The sequence below is a fragment of the Aquila chrysaetos genome, chromosome 19 (genome assembly GCF_900496995.4).
Source record: "Aquila chrysaetos chrysaetos chromosome 19, bAquChr1.4, whole genome shotgun sequence".
NCBI classification, from domain to species: Eukaryota; Metazoa; Chordata; class Aves; order Accipitriformes; family Accipitridae; genus Aquila; species Aquila chrysaetos.
Window position 1 is genome coordinate 8,980,503 of NC_044022.1, and position 16,262 is coordinate 8,996,764.

General features: G+C 37.5%; 1 protein-coding gene across 1 annotated transcript in view; it reads right to left on the reverse strand.

Annotated features, from left to right (window-relative positions):
• RNF17 (ring finger protein 17) overlaps positions 1–16,262 on the reverse strand; it is a 53,021-nt gene that overhangs the window by 2,929 nt on the left and 33,830 nt on the right. The window contains exons 26-35 of the mRNA XM_041118577.1: positions 15,490–15,580; positions 14,536–14,651; positions 13,901–14,208; positions 12,503–12,666; positions 11,560–11,679; positions 10,447–10,527; positions 9,633–9,758; positions 4,746–4,856; positions 1,209–1,359; positions 95–230 (exon numbers count right to left, since the gene is read on the reverse strand). Coding sequence (XP_040974511.1) covers positions 95–230; positions 1,209–1,359; positions 4,746–4,856; positions 9,633–9,758; positions 10,447–10,527; positions 11,560–11,679; positions 12,503–12,666; positions 13,901–14,208; positions 14,536–14,651; positions 15,490–15,580 — 1,404 coding nt within the window. The remainder of the gene's footprint in view (positions 1–94; positions 231–1,208; positions 1,360–4,745; positions 4,857–9,632; positions 9,759–10,446; positions 10,528–11,559; positions 11,680–12,502; positions 12,667–13,900; positions 14,209–14,535; positions 14,652–15,489; positions 15,581–16,262) is intronic.

The following is a 16,262-nucleotide window of genomic DNA, read 5'->3' on the forward strand; positions in this document are numbered from 1 at the left end:
AAAATACGTAGACTTATTTATAAGTACATACTTGATAATATAAGTGTATACAGACATAGACATTTTCCATGCATTTTTTTTCTTATGTATTTACCTGCTTGTTGGGACAACTGAAAAACTACCATAGTCAACAAACTGAACCAGGATCCTAATAGGGTCAAATTCTTCAACGGAGAGGACCTTTGCTCTATACCATAAACCGTCCTGGTATTCTACAAGGCAAGGCATTTCTGTAAAAAGAAAAAAAACAAACACAAAACACCCCAAAATATACTCACAGCACAGTACAAACTAACTGAACTTGAAAATCCATTTTACTTTGTGACTGAGATTAAGTTTTTTCTTCCTTCTCTAATTCATGCTATTATTTTGTTCTATGCATCCTCCAGTTCTCTCTGAATTTCAATTCACAATCATTAGTATGCAAGTTAAGTCACATAGCAATGATGAGAATTAACAGAAAATTGCTTGGTAAAGATAGTGATCCAAACTGTTTAACATTTAAACTTTTCAACTTCGACTCATTTGCACATTTCAATTAGTGAACAGATCGCTCTCTAAGAGAACAGACAATAGTCTGGAGGACAGACGACAAATGCTGCCTAAAACCTCAACCAGAATTTTACTAGTTGGTAGAACCAAGTATTAGCACTAACTGGTTTCTTCACAAAGTTTTAGACCCACACACTGTACGTTATTTTAGGCCCAAAAACTGTAGACAAGAGAATTAAAGCCCATCTTTTGCCTAAATGGAGAAATCCAAAATTAAAGTGAAGTGATGCTCTTCAGGGTTCACATAATTTCTAACTCCTGGTAACATGATTTTCTGTACAAAACTTGTGTCTTTTGAATATTTAATAGCAAGATTTTCACAGTTACATCTTCAGTGACAGTCACCTTAAGGGAAAAGTTTTATTACTGCCATATGCAATCTAAACTCAGTTCAACAACTTTAAGAGGCTTCAGAAGTCTGAGTTCTTTCCATCATTTTCCAGTGGAGCAAAATGACACAGAAGTCTCAATTTCATGAAAAGTAAAAACATATGATTATAAGGTATCATATGATTATAGTGTAGTGTTACTCCTTACTCTCCAAAAGTTTTATTTAAAGATACATAGAAATATAATTACTCCTATTCCTCAAAAAGAATTTCAGGCTTTTTGTACATCCACATGAAACAACAGGGAAAATAAACACACTAATATACCTGTTTGGAAGTGTGTTAGAAAAGGAAGAGACTCCACACTTTTATTGCACCACTTCAGGGCTTCATCAAGGCTCTCCGAGTCACAGTTGGCATCTCCTGCTGTGGCAGACTGCTTCGTAAGGTACTTAGAAGGATCAAGGCAAATATAAACCTACTCAAAGAAAAGGCTCTCATATTACAATTTTTGCAGATGACTTAGAACCTTCAAATTCCATCAGTGATCGAGGAGGATTAGAAGATTACTTGTTCCCATCTTTGAAAGGTTCAGCATATCCTTGTTCCCCTTTCTTCTTTCCTCAATTTATGAGTAATTTCATATTTGCACAATTTTTTTTTCCAAAAACAGAAGAGAGTCATGATTTATTAATGTTAAAAAGTAAGAATGAAAGGAACGCACGTACTAGAGAATATACCCATGTAAGATTTCACAGCTGTGTCCTATTAGAATTCATTCCTCCTGCTACTTGGTAAATAATCTCACTTCATAATATCAAACCAAGGATTAATTTTAAAGTTAATGAAAGAAAAGCTTTTGAAATGGTGTTTTGTTTGCTACGCAGACATTCCATTCACCTAATTTATAACTGGGTCATCAGTATAATGCTGTAGGTCAAGGAAATGAAAGTTTAAACAACATGCATAGGTGAATTAAAATCTATGTAAGTTTCTAAATGAAATGCCTTTTTTTTTTTTTTTTTTTTAAACCAAAGCTATTTCAGAACATTACAATATTTTAGTGGTAGTCCAAACAAATTAATGAGTAGGATATTATTTTTTCTAAACTCAACATTATAATGCACTAACCAGGGAAGAAAATTAATTTTCATTTTCTAATTTGTACACAATATAATCAAGCCATAATTCCATCATGCAACTGCTACTTAAATCTACAGGAGTCCAGAGCAGGATCTAGTGTTTACAATTATATACCATGATCAAAAGCAGGAGTTCAAATCATTTGCACAAAAGGAACTAGAAAATACTCATTATAATGGTTCTCCTTTAAGAGAAGAAGCAGAATACATAATTTAAGAAAAGCCCTTTTCTAAGATACCCAAACACTTCCATATTGTATTTAGTCAAAACAGTTCTATATTATAAAATATTAGAATCATAGAATCAGTTAGGTTGAAAAAGACCTTTAAGATCATTGAGTCCAACCATTAACCTCACACTGCCAAGTCCACCGCTAAACAATGTCCCTAAGCACCACATCTACACATCTTTTACATACCTCCAGGAATGGTGACTCAACCAGTTCCCTCGGCAGCCTGTTCCAATGCTTGACAACCTTTTCGGTGAAGAAGTTTTTCCTAATATCCAATCTAAACCTCCCCTGGTGCAATGTGAGGCTGTTGCCTCTCATCCTATCGCTTGTTACTTGGGAGAAGAGACCGACCCCCACCTCACTACAACCTCCTTTCAGGTGGTTGCAGTGAGCGATAAGGTCTTCCCTCAGCCCCCTTTTCTCCAGACTAAACAACCCCAGCTCCCTCAGCCGCTCCTCATAAGACTTGTGCTCCAGGCCCTTCACCAGCTTCGTTGCCCTTCTCTGGACACGCTCCAGCACCTCAATGTCTTTCCTGTCGTGAGGGGCCCAAAACTGAACACGGGATTCGAGGCGCGGCCTCACCAGTGCCGAGTAGAGGGGAACAATCACCTCCCTGCTCCTGCTGGCCACACCATTTCTGATACAAGCCAGGATGCCGTTGGCCTTCATGGCCACCTGGGCACACTGCTGGCTCATCTTCAGCCGGCTGTTGACCAGCACCCCCAGGTCCTTTTCCACCGGGCAGCTTTCCAGCCACTCTTCCCCAAGCCTGTAGCGCTGCATGGGGTTGCTGTGACCCAAGTGCAGGACCTGGCACTTGGCCCTGTTGAACCTCATACAACTGGCTTTGGCCCATCGATCCAGCCTGTCCAGATCCCTCTGTAGAGCCTTCCTACCCTCAAGCAGATCAACACTCCTGCCCAACTTGGTGTTATCTGCAAACTTACTGAGGGTGTACTCAATCCCCTTGTCCAAATCATTGATAAAGATATTAAACAGAACTGGCCCCAATACTGAGCCCTGGGGAACAGCACTTGGGAGCGGCCACCAACTGGATTTAACTCCACTCACCACCACTCTTTGGGCCCGGCCATCCAGCCAGTTTTTTACCCAGTGAAGCACACACCTGTCCAAGCCATGAGCAGCCAGTTTCTCCAGGAGAATGCTCTGGGAAATGGTGTCAAAGGCTTTACTAAAGTCCAGGTAGACAACGTGCACAGCCTTTCCCTCATCCATGAAGCGGGTCACCTTGTCATAGAAGGAGATCAGGTTAGTCAAGCAGGACCTGCCTTTCATAAACCTATGCTGACTGGGCCTGATCTCCTCGTCCTGTACGTGCCATGTGATGGCACTCAAGACGATCTGCTCCATAACCTTCCCCAGCACCGAGGGCAGACTGACAGGCCTGTAGTTCCCCAGATTCTCCTTCTGGCCCTTCTTGTAGACGGGCACCACATTTGCTAACCTCCAGCCAACTGGGACCTCCCCAGTTAGCCTGGACATCAGCCAGGACTGCTGATAAATGATGAAGGTGGCTTGGTGAGCACTTCTGCCAGCTCCCTCAGTACCCTTGGGTGGATCCCATAGACTTGTGTGTGTCTAAGTGGTGTAGCAGGTCGCTAGCCATTTCCCCTTGGATTATGGGTACTTCATTCTGCTCCCTGTCCCTGTTTTGCAGCTCAGCAGGCTGGGTACCCAGAGGACAACTGGTCTTACTGTTAAAGACCGAGGAAAAGAAGGCATTAAGTACCTCAGCCTTTTCCTCATCCTTTGTTACTATGTTTCCCCCTGCATCCAATAAAGGATGGAGGTTCTCCTCAGCCCTCCTTTTGTTGCTAATGTATTTATAGAAACATTTTTTGTTTTCTTAGAAGATGTTAGATTTTGTAACACAATCAGTTTCCCACCACTTCCTGTTCTCCCATTTCATCATTTGACATTCAAAGTCCACATAGGAATCTTATTTGATCAATGAACATTACATTCCACCTTTTGCCTGGGAGACTACTAGAGGGAAGCTGCGTGGGTTTACACAAAAATCAATGATCAATCGTCAACCAAAGACAGTAAAATACAACTGTAACAGCCAGCAAATGTTCACGTTACTATACAACGTTCCAGTAATTTAATTTTTGGAGATTAAAGAAAAGCTGTATCATTATTGTTCTGCCAAGTTAAAATCCAATGACCTATTTTCTTATTATACAAGGTAAGTACCAGACTGCAGTATTGTAATTCTTAAAATTCATTTTTTAGGGAAATGGTCAGTATTTATTTCTCTGCCCCCACCCAAGAGGATATTTAAAGTAAGAGTTCATTCAGATAGTTGAACTGCACAACCAGCTGGGTCAATAACTCAGTAGCATTTTGCAACCTTACTAATACTTTTTTATGTTATCTAAAACTGTCAGCCATGATTTTCTTTTCACCAGCATGATGGGACTGCAGCATTTCCTGTCTGCAACATGTATGTTTACAAAACGTACCTCCTTAGGGGACACCAAATGGGTAACTCTGACAGGAAAGGTATCTCCTGGAACAGGTAGCGGTGGCAACTTGTATGAAGGCAAAACAGGAACGTCTCCTTCAAGTAGCTCCTAGACAGAGACAGACTTTGGTCAAGCATCGTATTTAGTAACAAAATAGAAACTAGCTTTGGTACAATTTCTGGTTCAAAGGAGTTATCTAATAATGTAAACAGTGTGTCCTTGATGAGAAAAGTATTAATCAGCATTTCCTTTCAATACTTACTAGGTTTTTAAAAAAGCTTTAACTAAAAGATAGTTAATTAACACTTTTAAAATATAAAGATTGTATCTTTGAAATGGTCCTAACATACTAACTTGCTAACTTGATTGCTGATAATTAAAAAAATGCATTAAATATGGAATTCCCTTTAAAGAGAAAAAAATATTTAGAAAGAAAAACTAGAACAGTAGCAATTAATTGGCACAGATTAACCTGAATGCCATGCCCAATGTTACTGCTGTTTGCCAGAGCAAGTCATCCCTTAAGAGAAAGGCAAAGGATAATTTAACTCCTTCGCCACCAGAATTATCACTCCTTCAAAAAGATAACAGATTTTGCACAGTACAGACATACTGTCTCAGTAGCATAGCATGCTCCAGTGTGTCTTCTTCCAGAACCATGTATTTTACAGGTTTTCTACATGCCATTAACTCATTTAGTTCATTACAAAATAAACCTTGGTGCATTAAATTATACCTTTATAAGGTATAGCACATAGCTCAGCTGGATCATAGGTCGTGAATACAGCTCCTATTCTCTCTTGTACCTTTTGTTATGTGTCACATTAAAGTACAATTTCTCTAAAATACATTTTATTTTTTACACATCTACTTGATGAACAGTTTTTACTATGCTCAGAACAAAAAGAAAAGTGGAAGCAACCAGATATATATGACTGCAAAATAAAACAATAAATTCTGACCCTTTCTTCCCCCTGCATGATCTCACATAGGATACAGTACAAAAACCCATTGTGTTCTTCAGAGTTAACTAGGAAAGAACAGCTTTTCCATTGAAAGTATGTACTCCTAAGATTAAAAAAAAATAAAAAAATGATCTCAATAAATACTAGTAAGGAAAGGACATCTAACTGTATCACAGATACATACAAACTAAATGCCAGATTTCTGCAAAACAATCAGGAACATTGTGACAGGCCACCTCACTACACCTGGCTCTAAAGATTCAAGTTAAATTCCAGCTTATTCCTAGATAAGCACTGCACGTAGCTCAGCTGGGTATCTCAAGTCAGCTCTTGCACGTGTCTCTGAAAGAAAAACTGCATTCACATTTTTGTTGTTAATGTTAACAGACTTTTCTTATTGTCAGTAGATTGGTTACTGCTAAATCTACCACACTTAGGCACAGAGAGTCCAGTTGTAAATACTGATACTAAAAAGATGTTCTACTAAGACATCTTTAGGAGTTACCTATTTCAAACAGTTGCCCCTCATCCCTTCTGCCTTTGTGCCTATTCTTTAAAAATCTAAAAATGGCTTACATTCCTTATTACATCTGTAAAGCCATAGCAGAAATTATGTATTTTTAATATATAGTACACATCACATAATACCCTATTCTTAATAAGGCAACACAAGAGTGCTTTTCAGCATGAGGAATTTAATCCAGACTAAGTAAATGGTAGGCTGCAGTGCAGTGTGTTATGCTGTACTTCCTTCTCTACCACATGCAAAGCTTTGTTAATGAATGGTCTACATAGGCCCACCCAGTAGTGTGAGACATTAAAGACATCTTTAGGATGATGAAGACTGAAGTGATAGTCTGGCAAGTCTCAGATTCTGTATTTCCCTGAAACAGACAGGGTATCTTAGACTTTACTCTCATATTGACAAAAGGAAAGCAGAAAGGGCTTTCTATCTAGGTGTTTTCAGAATGCTTTTCCACTAGTCTTGTGGTAAGCATCAGTGACAGAACAGGTCTTCTTGGTGTCAGAGATGGTGGGACTTACGACCCACATAGCTGGCCTTCAACCCACATGGCTGGCCTTCAACGTATGCCCACAGTCATTTGACACTCCAATCCTTCATCCAGGCTTGTCCTGATAAATTCCTAACAAGGTAACAACAGGTTAGGGTATCTGGCAGGTCTTTGAGTCATACAGATCACTGGTTTTAGAGGAAATTAACTGCCTATTTAGAAGTGGGGAATAGGGACACGAGGAGTAAGCCTTCCTGCAAGTTGAAGTGCCAAACCACACAGCAATCTCAGTGCTAGAATTTGTAATGATGCAGCACTGCAACACCAACTGCAGTATCTGCTCTCATCTATCATGGAAGTCCATGCAGAATCTGAGGAGGAGGAATTAGCCCTTTGTACACTGCTACTTCTGCCTAAAGATTTCTCTCTCTGTCTGAAAAGACACTGATCTCTCTCTAGAATTGCCCTGGTGATGCTCAAAGTGTTCAGACGACTACAGGTAAGTAACATCAAAAATGGCTTTGCATGAAGTCTTTTCAGCATTGTCTTTGCTGTCATTCAGAAGGCAGGTGCTAACTGAATGAATATGGCTACTATGTCAACAGCAGTTTGAAGCGCATCTCTCCTCTGACCTAAACTAATAGACTATTCCAAAAAACCAGCATTGGCATTGCCAGGGGTGGATTAAGATGGAATTGTCTGGTCAAGTGTTTGCTCAGAGTATAAGATTAAAATCTGCAGACTTCAAGTACCTCACTGTAAAGGGGCTGATATGCAATGCAGTTAAATATAAAAATAGTCTGTTTAAGGAATTTTGAACTGATTTTGGTTCAGATGGTTGGAACTGGTTTGTAGTCAACTGCTGTAGAAAAAGTAATTCTAAAAATTATTGTTCGATAAGCCTGAGCTGAGAATGAAGAGATTAAAAACTTGTCTGTCAAATAAAGCAAGGTCATAGTCCCCCATGCCTGAATATATGAGCACAAGGCAGCACCTGGCTGCCTCAGTTCTGACTCACGGTGGTAGAGAAACAAACAAAACCAACCAATCAAACAAATCCCATCTCCCCAAAAGCCAAATAAAAAAATACCACAGTATAATGGTCTTGTATATATAGATAATATATGTGCATATATGTGTATACACACGAACACACATATATATGTACACATACACCTAGAATGAGATTCACTGCTCTAAGTTTATCACGCTTGGGGTTCTGGTGTATTCTCCAATACCCTACTGCCAGGGAATTTTCTGGCTAATGACTAAGCTATGATTGTCGTATGATAACAAAGACAAGTTCCTAAACTCACCTGTGCAGCTCAACAGAAGTGCCTCTCAAAGACAATAATACACTCTGCAGCAAGTGGGCTCTGCATAAGCAGCTTATTACCACTATTAACAGAAATACAACACTCACAGAACAGAATACAGTCCTTACCAGCTTACTTACCTGAGAACACAGATCTGAAGCAATGAAATAAAGTTACAAAACTATAAAATAGTAAAATATATAATGACTATACTTTATATAATAATAGTATCCTTTAGTCAATGCAGTGTATCACTTGGCTTGTGAGGATTGCTGCTTAGTCTCTACAGCTAAACCCCGAGCTGATTATGTTTGAATGTTCTCAGAGCTGCATGCTTCCCACTTCTGCTATTCCCGAGGTTCTGCTACTGGAACCAGCTCGAGCTCTGGACACCTTGCTCCTTTTTTGGTCCACAACTGAACACCTCCAATACTAATTTTCTTACAAATTGTTCTGAACCACTTATTCCTGGAATGGATCTGCTTAATGCTATACTCCTTGTGGAAAGCGTTCCAGGCTTTCTGAATGCTTCTTGCTTATAACCTTCTTCCACAACTTTATTTTTGTTTTCCAAATTTCATTTTTGTTTTAGTGGTACAATGTCATTTCAAGATCCATATTTTGTTTGGTGAAAGTTGTGTGTCATGTGCTGACTTTATGAAAACGCAACAAGACACTGATTTACAATTAGGTTTTCCATGGTTACTCAGTTCTAATACATGCAGAGATTTTTTCTAACTGAATCACAAGCCCACTAGCGTACATGCCAAGACTTACATCAGCAGTGACAGCAGCGTACTCTGTATTGTAAAATTATTTTCTGAAGCAAAGACTCATATTGGAAAGAAAAATACATTGGCAGGCTTAAACAGAATTGAGAGAAAAAATGCAACAACAAAGCCTTAGTTATTTAAATAAAACTGATCCTCAGATTTCAAGAAAAAAAATATACTAAGAAATTACTTATCTACTTTTTTTGTGTTAAGACAATGAAGTTTGGTGAAAATTTCAATCCTCCTCTAAAGAACACCAGATGAGTATCTCAGACACTTGGAATGAAAAACCTAGGTAATTCCCTTAGAAATCACTAGGTTTATGTTGAAATACTTGATTCAATTTACTTTTGAGTATCTCCATCCTTGGATATATTTCTGTGATTAATTAATCCCTTCAGGTGACAAAAATATTACCCTATTCCTATCCTTTTAAGTTTTAGATGTACACAAAAACTAATTGGACTTTAAACAGAAATGCAAAAATCTCTTTTCAGCAAGGAGTCCAAGAATAAACTCTTTGCAATTCACTATTCCAGACAATCTTATCAATACATCGTATCTACCCTTCTTATGCTACAGAGCTGTGTATGTAGTCTTAATTTTATCAATACATCGTATCTACCCTTCTTATGCTACAGAGCTGTGTATGTAGTCTTACTGCTGTTTACATCACAAAACTGTACAGAAATATAAAAAGAAATAACAAATCATCAAAGGTCACAACAAGCAACTGAGTAATCTTTTTCATGTCAGAATTACAACAGTAGAAGACACAGACACACACAGACACACACAGACACACAAAAAATCTCACCAGCATTGCCATGTCCTGACAATCTTCAGCAACACAGTACTTCTGGAATGCCATGAAGGAAGAAAGCGACATTCCACCAAAATACAGGTTGATGGATAATTTGCCCCATGGATTATCTGGTAATTCCTACTTACAGGAGACAAAATAAGATTATAACAGTAATAGCGTGACTGAGGTTTTAGAAATAGTGATCAGGAAATTCAAACCTGTCATTCCTATATGCACCATACTCATTCATCAAAGATACAAAACTAGTAAGGATGGCTATTAACATCAGTTATGACACAAATGGGAATATATCCATCTCTGGACTGACAGCACTGACTACTTAGTCTAACACTGAAACATTATCCCATGTTTGCTTACTCAGTCATAAACCCTTCTCTTTCACAATTTATCATTAGAAATTAAACTATCTGAAATTGCAGGTTTTCAGACAATACAGATTATGTGTTTCCCTATAATGTTCATATATTAATTTAAGCTTGGCCATACTTAATTATGCTAAATTTTAATCACTTGAAATTGAATTTAGAAGAGTTATGCTGTTGGTAGGTAGGTTGCTTGTCAGAATGACAACAGAGAATACAAACAGGATCAAAAAATATTAATATCTCTAAAGGACACATTTAAGGCCTGAAAATTGTAATAACGCTAAAATCACAGGAGAAATAACTTTAGGTTTTGATTTTGTTTTGTCTAAGAAATACATTTACTGCTATATTCCTTTACCTATTTTTCTTAATGTAAGTTAAAAGAAAAAAAGAGAACAAAAAGTAAGCCTCATTCCACATCTATGAATAAATTAAGCTACCTGAACATGTATTTCAACCTCTTCATTTTTAAGTAGCTCTTGAAGGCAATCTACTGCATCCTGCTGCCAAAAATTTCCAATCTATTTGGTGAAAAGCAAGAAATCCCCACACATTAAGATGCTGACAAGGAATACTCTTACTATTCTTAACACAGTAAGATGAAAATACATGCCTATCATTGAAAAACTTATTTGAAAACACACATCATTAGTTTGATTTATCTACAACAGTTTAAACATTATCTGCTATTTGGTACACTAAAACTTACTGTGTGACAAAGCCGAACAGCAATTTTCAGGTCTTGAAGTGGCTTAGAAAGAGATGCTGCTTGCCAAGTCTAACCTTTACTATATACATAACGTATGTGTGCATAATTACCCAAAGCATAACCCAAAGATACAGAATTACATTCAAAGATAACTTAACAGACAACAGAAAACACAGGATACTTTAAATACTTATTTTATTCCCTGCAATATCTGTTTTCCTCCTAACCCGTAGGCTTATAAGCATGTCTTTCTTAATCTATCAGTTGAAGTGCTTCCAGCACTAAAAAGGTTTTCTTTAAAAATAAGTTTAAAAGTAAGCTAGTCATTTCAGTAATTCACATTTACTAAATGCACCATTCAAATTCAAGTAAGATGCGATGGCATGTGAAGATGTTATTGACGTACCAATTACTTACTAACAAAAACCCCTAAAACAATTCACTTGTATTGGTTTAGCATAACAGATTGTTTCCTACACAGCTAAGTTCAGAATGACAGAAACACTTCTGCAAGACTTGAGGATTTACAATTTTCTGGCCATTTTGCATTAAGAAATCCAGGCCCTACTTCTTGTTGCTGCTATTGCAAAACAAACTACCACTTCAGAGTGTCATCCTGCCAACTACTGCGGTGTCCTGTCTCAAAGATTTATTCCAGTAACAGCTGCTTTTGAAGCATGGTCACTTCATAAAGCAATCTGGCAGTTCCCGATAAAAGCCTGCCTTGTGAAACAATCCTCATCAGCAAGAAAAAATACCAGCAACTAGTCACAACCTTTGTATGACTAAACAGTATATCAATTTGAGTAACTGCTAAAATGTCTTCAAATTTACCATTACTCACTGGTACTGTCTTGTAGAGCTGACATGGTATGCAAAATGGAGGAATACCAGTATACAATGTAGTTGGATACAGATGACACTGAGGAATCCTCTCTATGCAACCGTGGTCTATATACTGTACCTATATGAAAAGAAAAGCTTTCCTGAAATAATTTGTGGTTTTTAAGTCATTTAATAATGGAAAGCTTTCATTTACAGCATGCATTTTTCTGGAAGAAAAAATAATTGTTTGCTTATAAGTAGGTGATGTGACAAAGTGGAAATGAAGGAAAGGATTAAAAAACTGGTACGGTAGATTAGAAGTTCAGTTTCCCAACTTATCTTGCAAGAGATCTTACCTTTTGTGTAATAACCTACAGTGGTTTAAAATGGAAAGAAATAAAAAATTTGTGAACTAGGATAGTATCAGACTTGCAAATCTACATTCAAAAAGCATGAGCAGACTCAAGAGTTTAGATAAGATTAACTGCTAATTAGAAAAAGCAGCTGTATACCTGTGCAGCAGAAAGAATTCAAAACAAAGACAGCCACTACTTCTTGGGTGGGGACAGGGTGAGGAGAAGCTAAAACTAAGAATTTTCAAAGCATTCCACATATGGCAACAACAACAAGAAAAGAAGAAAAAACTTAAAAGGGATTACTTACAGATGATCAAAGGTAGCTTTTTACTTAAGAACATTTATCATCACCAGGAAAACTATGGGAAAAATTGTGACAACTGAAAAAAGTAGGGAGAATTTGTCTTTAAAATAAATGTAAAAATCAGGACATTTATCACACTTCTAAGCAGAATGAGCATCTGGATAGTCAGGTCAGCTGAACGAAAAAAGGTGTGATCATAAATTTATTTTAGAGGATTAGATTATTTGCCCCCCCCCCCCCTTAACATACATGTGCACATACATGTTCCTGCACACCGCCCCCCTCCCCCCCATCAAACTTACCTGAAGAGTACTACCACCAAGTTCCACAACTTTACCGCGATACCACATGGTATCTGATCCTCTTACAACACAAGCTTCTCCCTTTTTCCAGCAGTAGGGTTCCAGAAGACCAAGGCATTTAAAGTTACTTTGTATTTCAGTCATCAATTTGTTTAGTTCAGTTTCTGGGGGAGGAATAAAAAAAAAAAAAATTCAAAATAGTCTGTAACTTATTAGTGCAAATTATTTCACTAAAACCCAGCAGATTCAGATGAAGACATGTATGAACATAAAATACATGTGCTGCTCCAAAAAATATTTTCCAACACTGATACAGTATGTATGTTCAACATCTAGTATATGCAAACAAGTTACTACTTAGAACAAAAAGTAAACTGCATTTCCAATTGTGAAGCCATTAGTAATTCTGGATTCTAATCTCGGAGAAGGGTCCATAAATTTTGCAACTGACACCTTGGCAGCACTAATACAAGAGCCTCTCCGTGAACAGGACAACAGATTCCCAGACAGCGGTAGGACACCATGCAACAACACAAAACAGGTGTCCAGAAGACTCTCTTTTGCTACGGGTAAAGTCTACAGCAACAACTGCAGTAAGAATACAGTCTTGGGCAAGTGGGGTTACTGTCCTTCGAACTTCAAAGTTTTATGATATGATCTAATAGTTAAATGTACTTGTGGAGTAAAAAAAAAAAAAAAAAAAAATTAGCATTCTCATATGGAAACATTTCTCTAAAGTACAATGTATTATCATGGTACTGAAGACTGACACTGCATCTGTATCTCTTTCAAACAGTACAAACAGAAAATATTAAGAGATATACAGAATCTATCACAGTAAAAATAAAAAGCCCAAGGAAAGTGGATACTGAGCTCACGTTGAAGGAGAAAAACTCAGCAATACTTGAGAACCAGGCTAACTTCTGAGAATCTTTAGGAATGTATCTTCATTATTAGTAAAATGTATCACAGTCTCAACATTATAAAATAAAGCACTTGCTGCTTTACCCAATACTGCCTAGAGAACAGAGGCAAGTAAGTTGCCTGCCCAAGGGCTTGGGGTTTTTTGGTTTCTGGGGAGGGTGGAAGGACAGGAGAGCCAATTTTGATGGGTTTAAGGAGAGCGCACCACCTCCTGGGGATGTGGGTTTTCTTTGCCAGAAGCTGCGGGACCTCTCCCCACCTCCGCAGAGCAAGGGGTGCAGGGGCACGCACCCCTCACCCCCCGTGCCAAAGGCCTCACCACCTCCTAACAGCAATCCTCCCCAACAGGAATATTCCATAACTGTGTTCTGATACAGATAAACATGTATACTAGAACACATATCTGGTATGTTCTCATACACCAAAGCCATCAGATTCATAGACGTAAATGTATTTTCTTCTATGTAATCTTACCAAATGATTTTGGTATTATATAAATAGTTCCATCATGTCCAACGCAACTTACTACAGCTTGAAAAATTTTTGCTTCAGGTATAACAGGGGTTTTATATACTTCGCCCATTCCTGAATGAAGCAGTGACTTATATGTTTTGCATAATTTCTCTTCACTCTCTGAAACAGTGATGTTTTCCTCTGGAGCAATGCTGTTTCTTGCATGTGCAGTTCTGGTATTACAACCATCCAGTTGTGTGTCCTCTTGCTCTAAATGTACTTCAAGATGTTCCTTGGAGACCGAGTAAGCCACATCAGCTTTATCAGTTCTAGCAGATTCAATCAAATCATATCAACACATTAACTGACAAAGAACTTGAAAAGTGCAAAAGAATAAAATAATAGAAGTAAAAAACCAAACACACAATGATGGCAAACGCTTGTTAAAATACTGTTAATATCTCCTCTACCAACTTAAGATAACTGAAATGTGCAATGGATACAATTAATAATGTTATACTCAAATAAGTTCACTAAAAATGGAGTTCTGTTGCTACATATGCTGTAGAGGACAATCCAAATTTTTGTTTTACTTATTAGCTTATCACGATGCCAATACTAGAGTCTGAAAGAATATAAAAGAAAAGTATCCAAACCTTCTCTTTCTAAAAGCCAAACCCTTTTTAATAAGGTGTTCTGAAATATCAATCAATTGTCCTGTTTCATCTTTGCAAAGAATTTTCACAGGCAATGCACAAGCCACAACACTTCCCTGGAAAAAACAAGAGCATGCTGAACAACAGATTACAATACGCATTTCCTCTAAACTACAGGCATATTTTTCATTTTATTGGTACTGACTGCTAATCAGACATCATTGAACAACTGATGCCCACATCAGAAGACACAAAATTTGTTTAATCTATGTCATAGTTCCCATCATTTTACCAACTGTTCTAAACATGACATTAAAAAACCAGTAACAGAATAAAACCTTGCTTCCTCCCTTAGCTGTTTCATTAGAATGAACTGCCAAACACTTGTTTTCCTCCAGCAGGAGCTCTAAACCCACTCATAAATACCTTTGCTCATCAGTGCTTTTATTTCCAGACACACTGTAAAACTTCACTGGCAGCTGCCAACAGACACTGAACAAATGAAACCCTTGTAATAATTCAGGTTTTTTTACCAGTGGAAGAAGTCAATTACTAATGATGTTTGTATAGCATTGGACTTGTTTTCAGGTTCTGAGACTTGAAAACTAATATAGTAGCTGCTGAAATCATTCTCATCAAGAACATGAGCATCTTGCTCATCTGTCCATAAAAGTTGTCAGCATCCAGTGATCCCAAAGATATAAATATTATTCTTCAATAACTAAATATATCTAAGACTGTGTTCTTTCCACACTGGGTAGCCAAACTGCTCTAATGCTCCAGTGAGTAACAAAAGTAAAGCAAAAAAAGAAAAAGCTTCTTTTCCCCTACAGCAAACAGCAATCTAGTTAAGTTCCACTCAGGACTTTTTGAAGAGTGAAAATATTCAGAAAAAAATTAAATTAACAGACAACTTGAGAGATTTTACAAATACCCCTGGTTTTGATTACAAACCTGTATGATTATTTTTACTTGTGCACCGGTTAGGTAATAGGATAAACATTCACACACTGTTGCTGTCCACTGCGTGCTTCCACCTGTTGGTCTAACATAGAACAAATTATAATAACCTTTAGTACAAGAGAAGTTGGCATCTCCTGAGCTTAACCACAAACCCCTCCCTTTACTGAGATTTTGATTTTTTTTTTTTAAACTGCCTGAGCCATCAGGGAAAAAAGACAATCTATATTACAGTCAACAGTAAAAAGAAATTGTTATCCATCTCTGAATCTATGTGACAGGAAGAATTCAAAGATATAACGCCAAAACTTCAAAATGAGGAGGATCATGAGTCCCAGAAGTATGATGCCTGTGTTAACAGAACAAAGGAAAATCCGTACTTCATCTGCAAATTAGGCTTTTTATATTCATTCAGGGAATGGGTATTACAAACATAATTATTTTTTCTTCACAGTATAGACAGCACACAAACAACTCCGTGGGAGAATACCCCGGTTCTCTCTTTTCTACAGTCTAGAAAAGAGAGACCTCCTGTACATTTTAATGAGATACGATTCATCTCAAGAAAAAACTCTATCATCTGTCCAGTATTTTATAATTCATCCTATAAATGTTCTTTCTTTCCACAGCATGGTTTCTGCTTTACTGGCATGTAGCATAACCCTTAGAAAAAAAACCCTTTACAAAATAAATTACAGCTGCCATCCCATTTCTTCTTTATTCAAAAAGCAAACGACATCCAAATCTTAGATCATCAGTGCTAACAC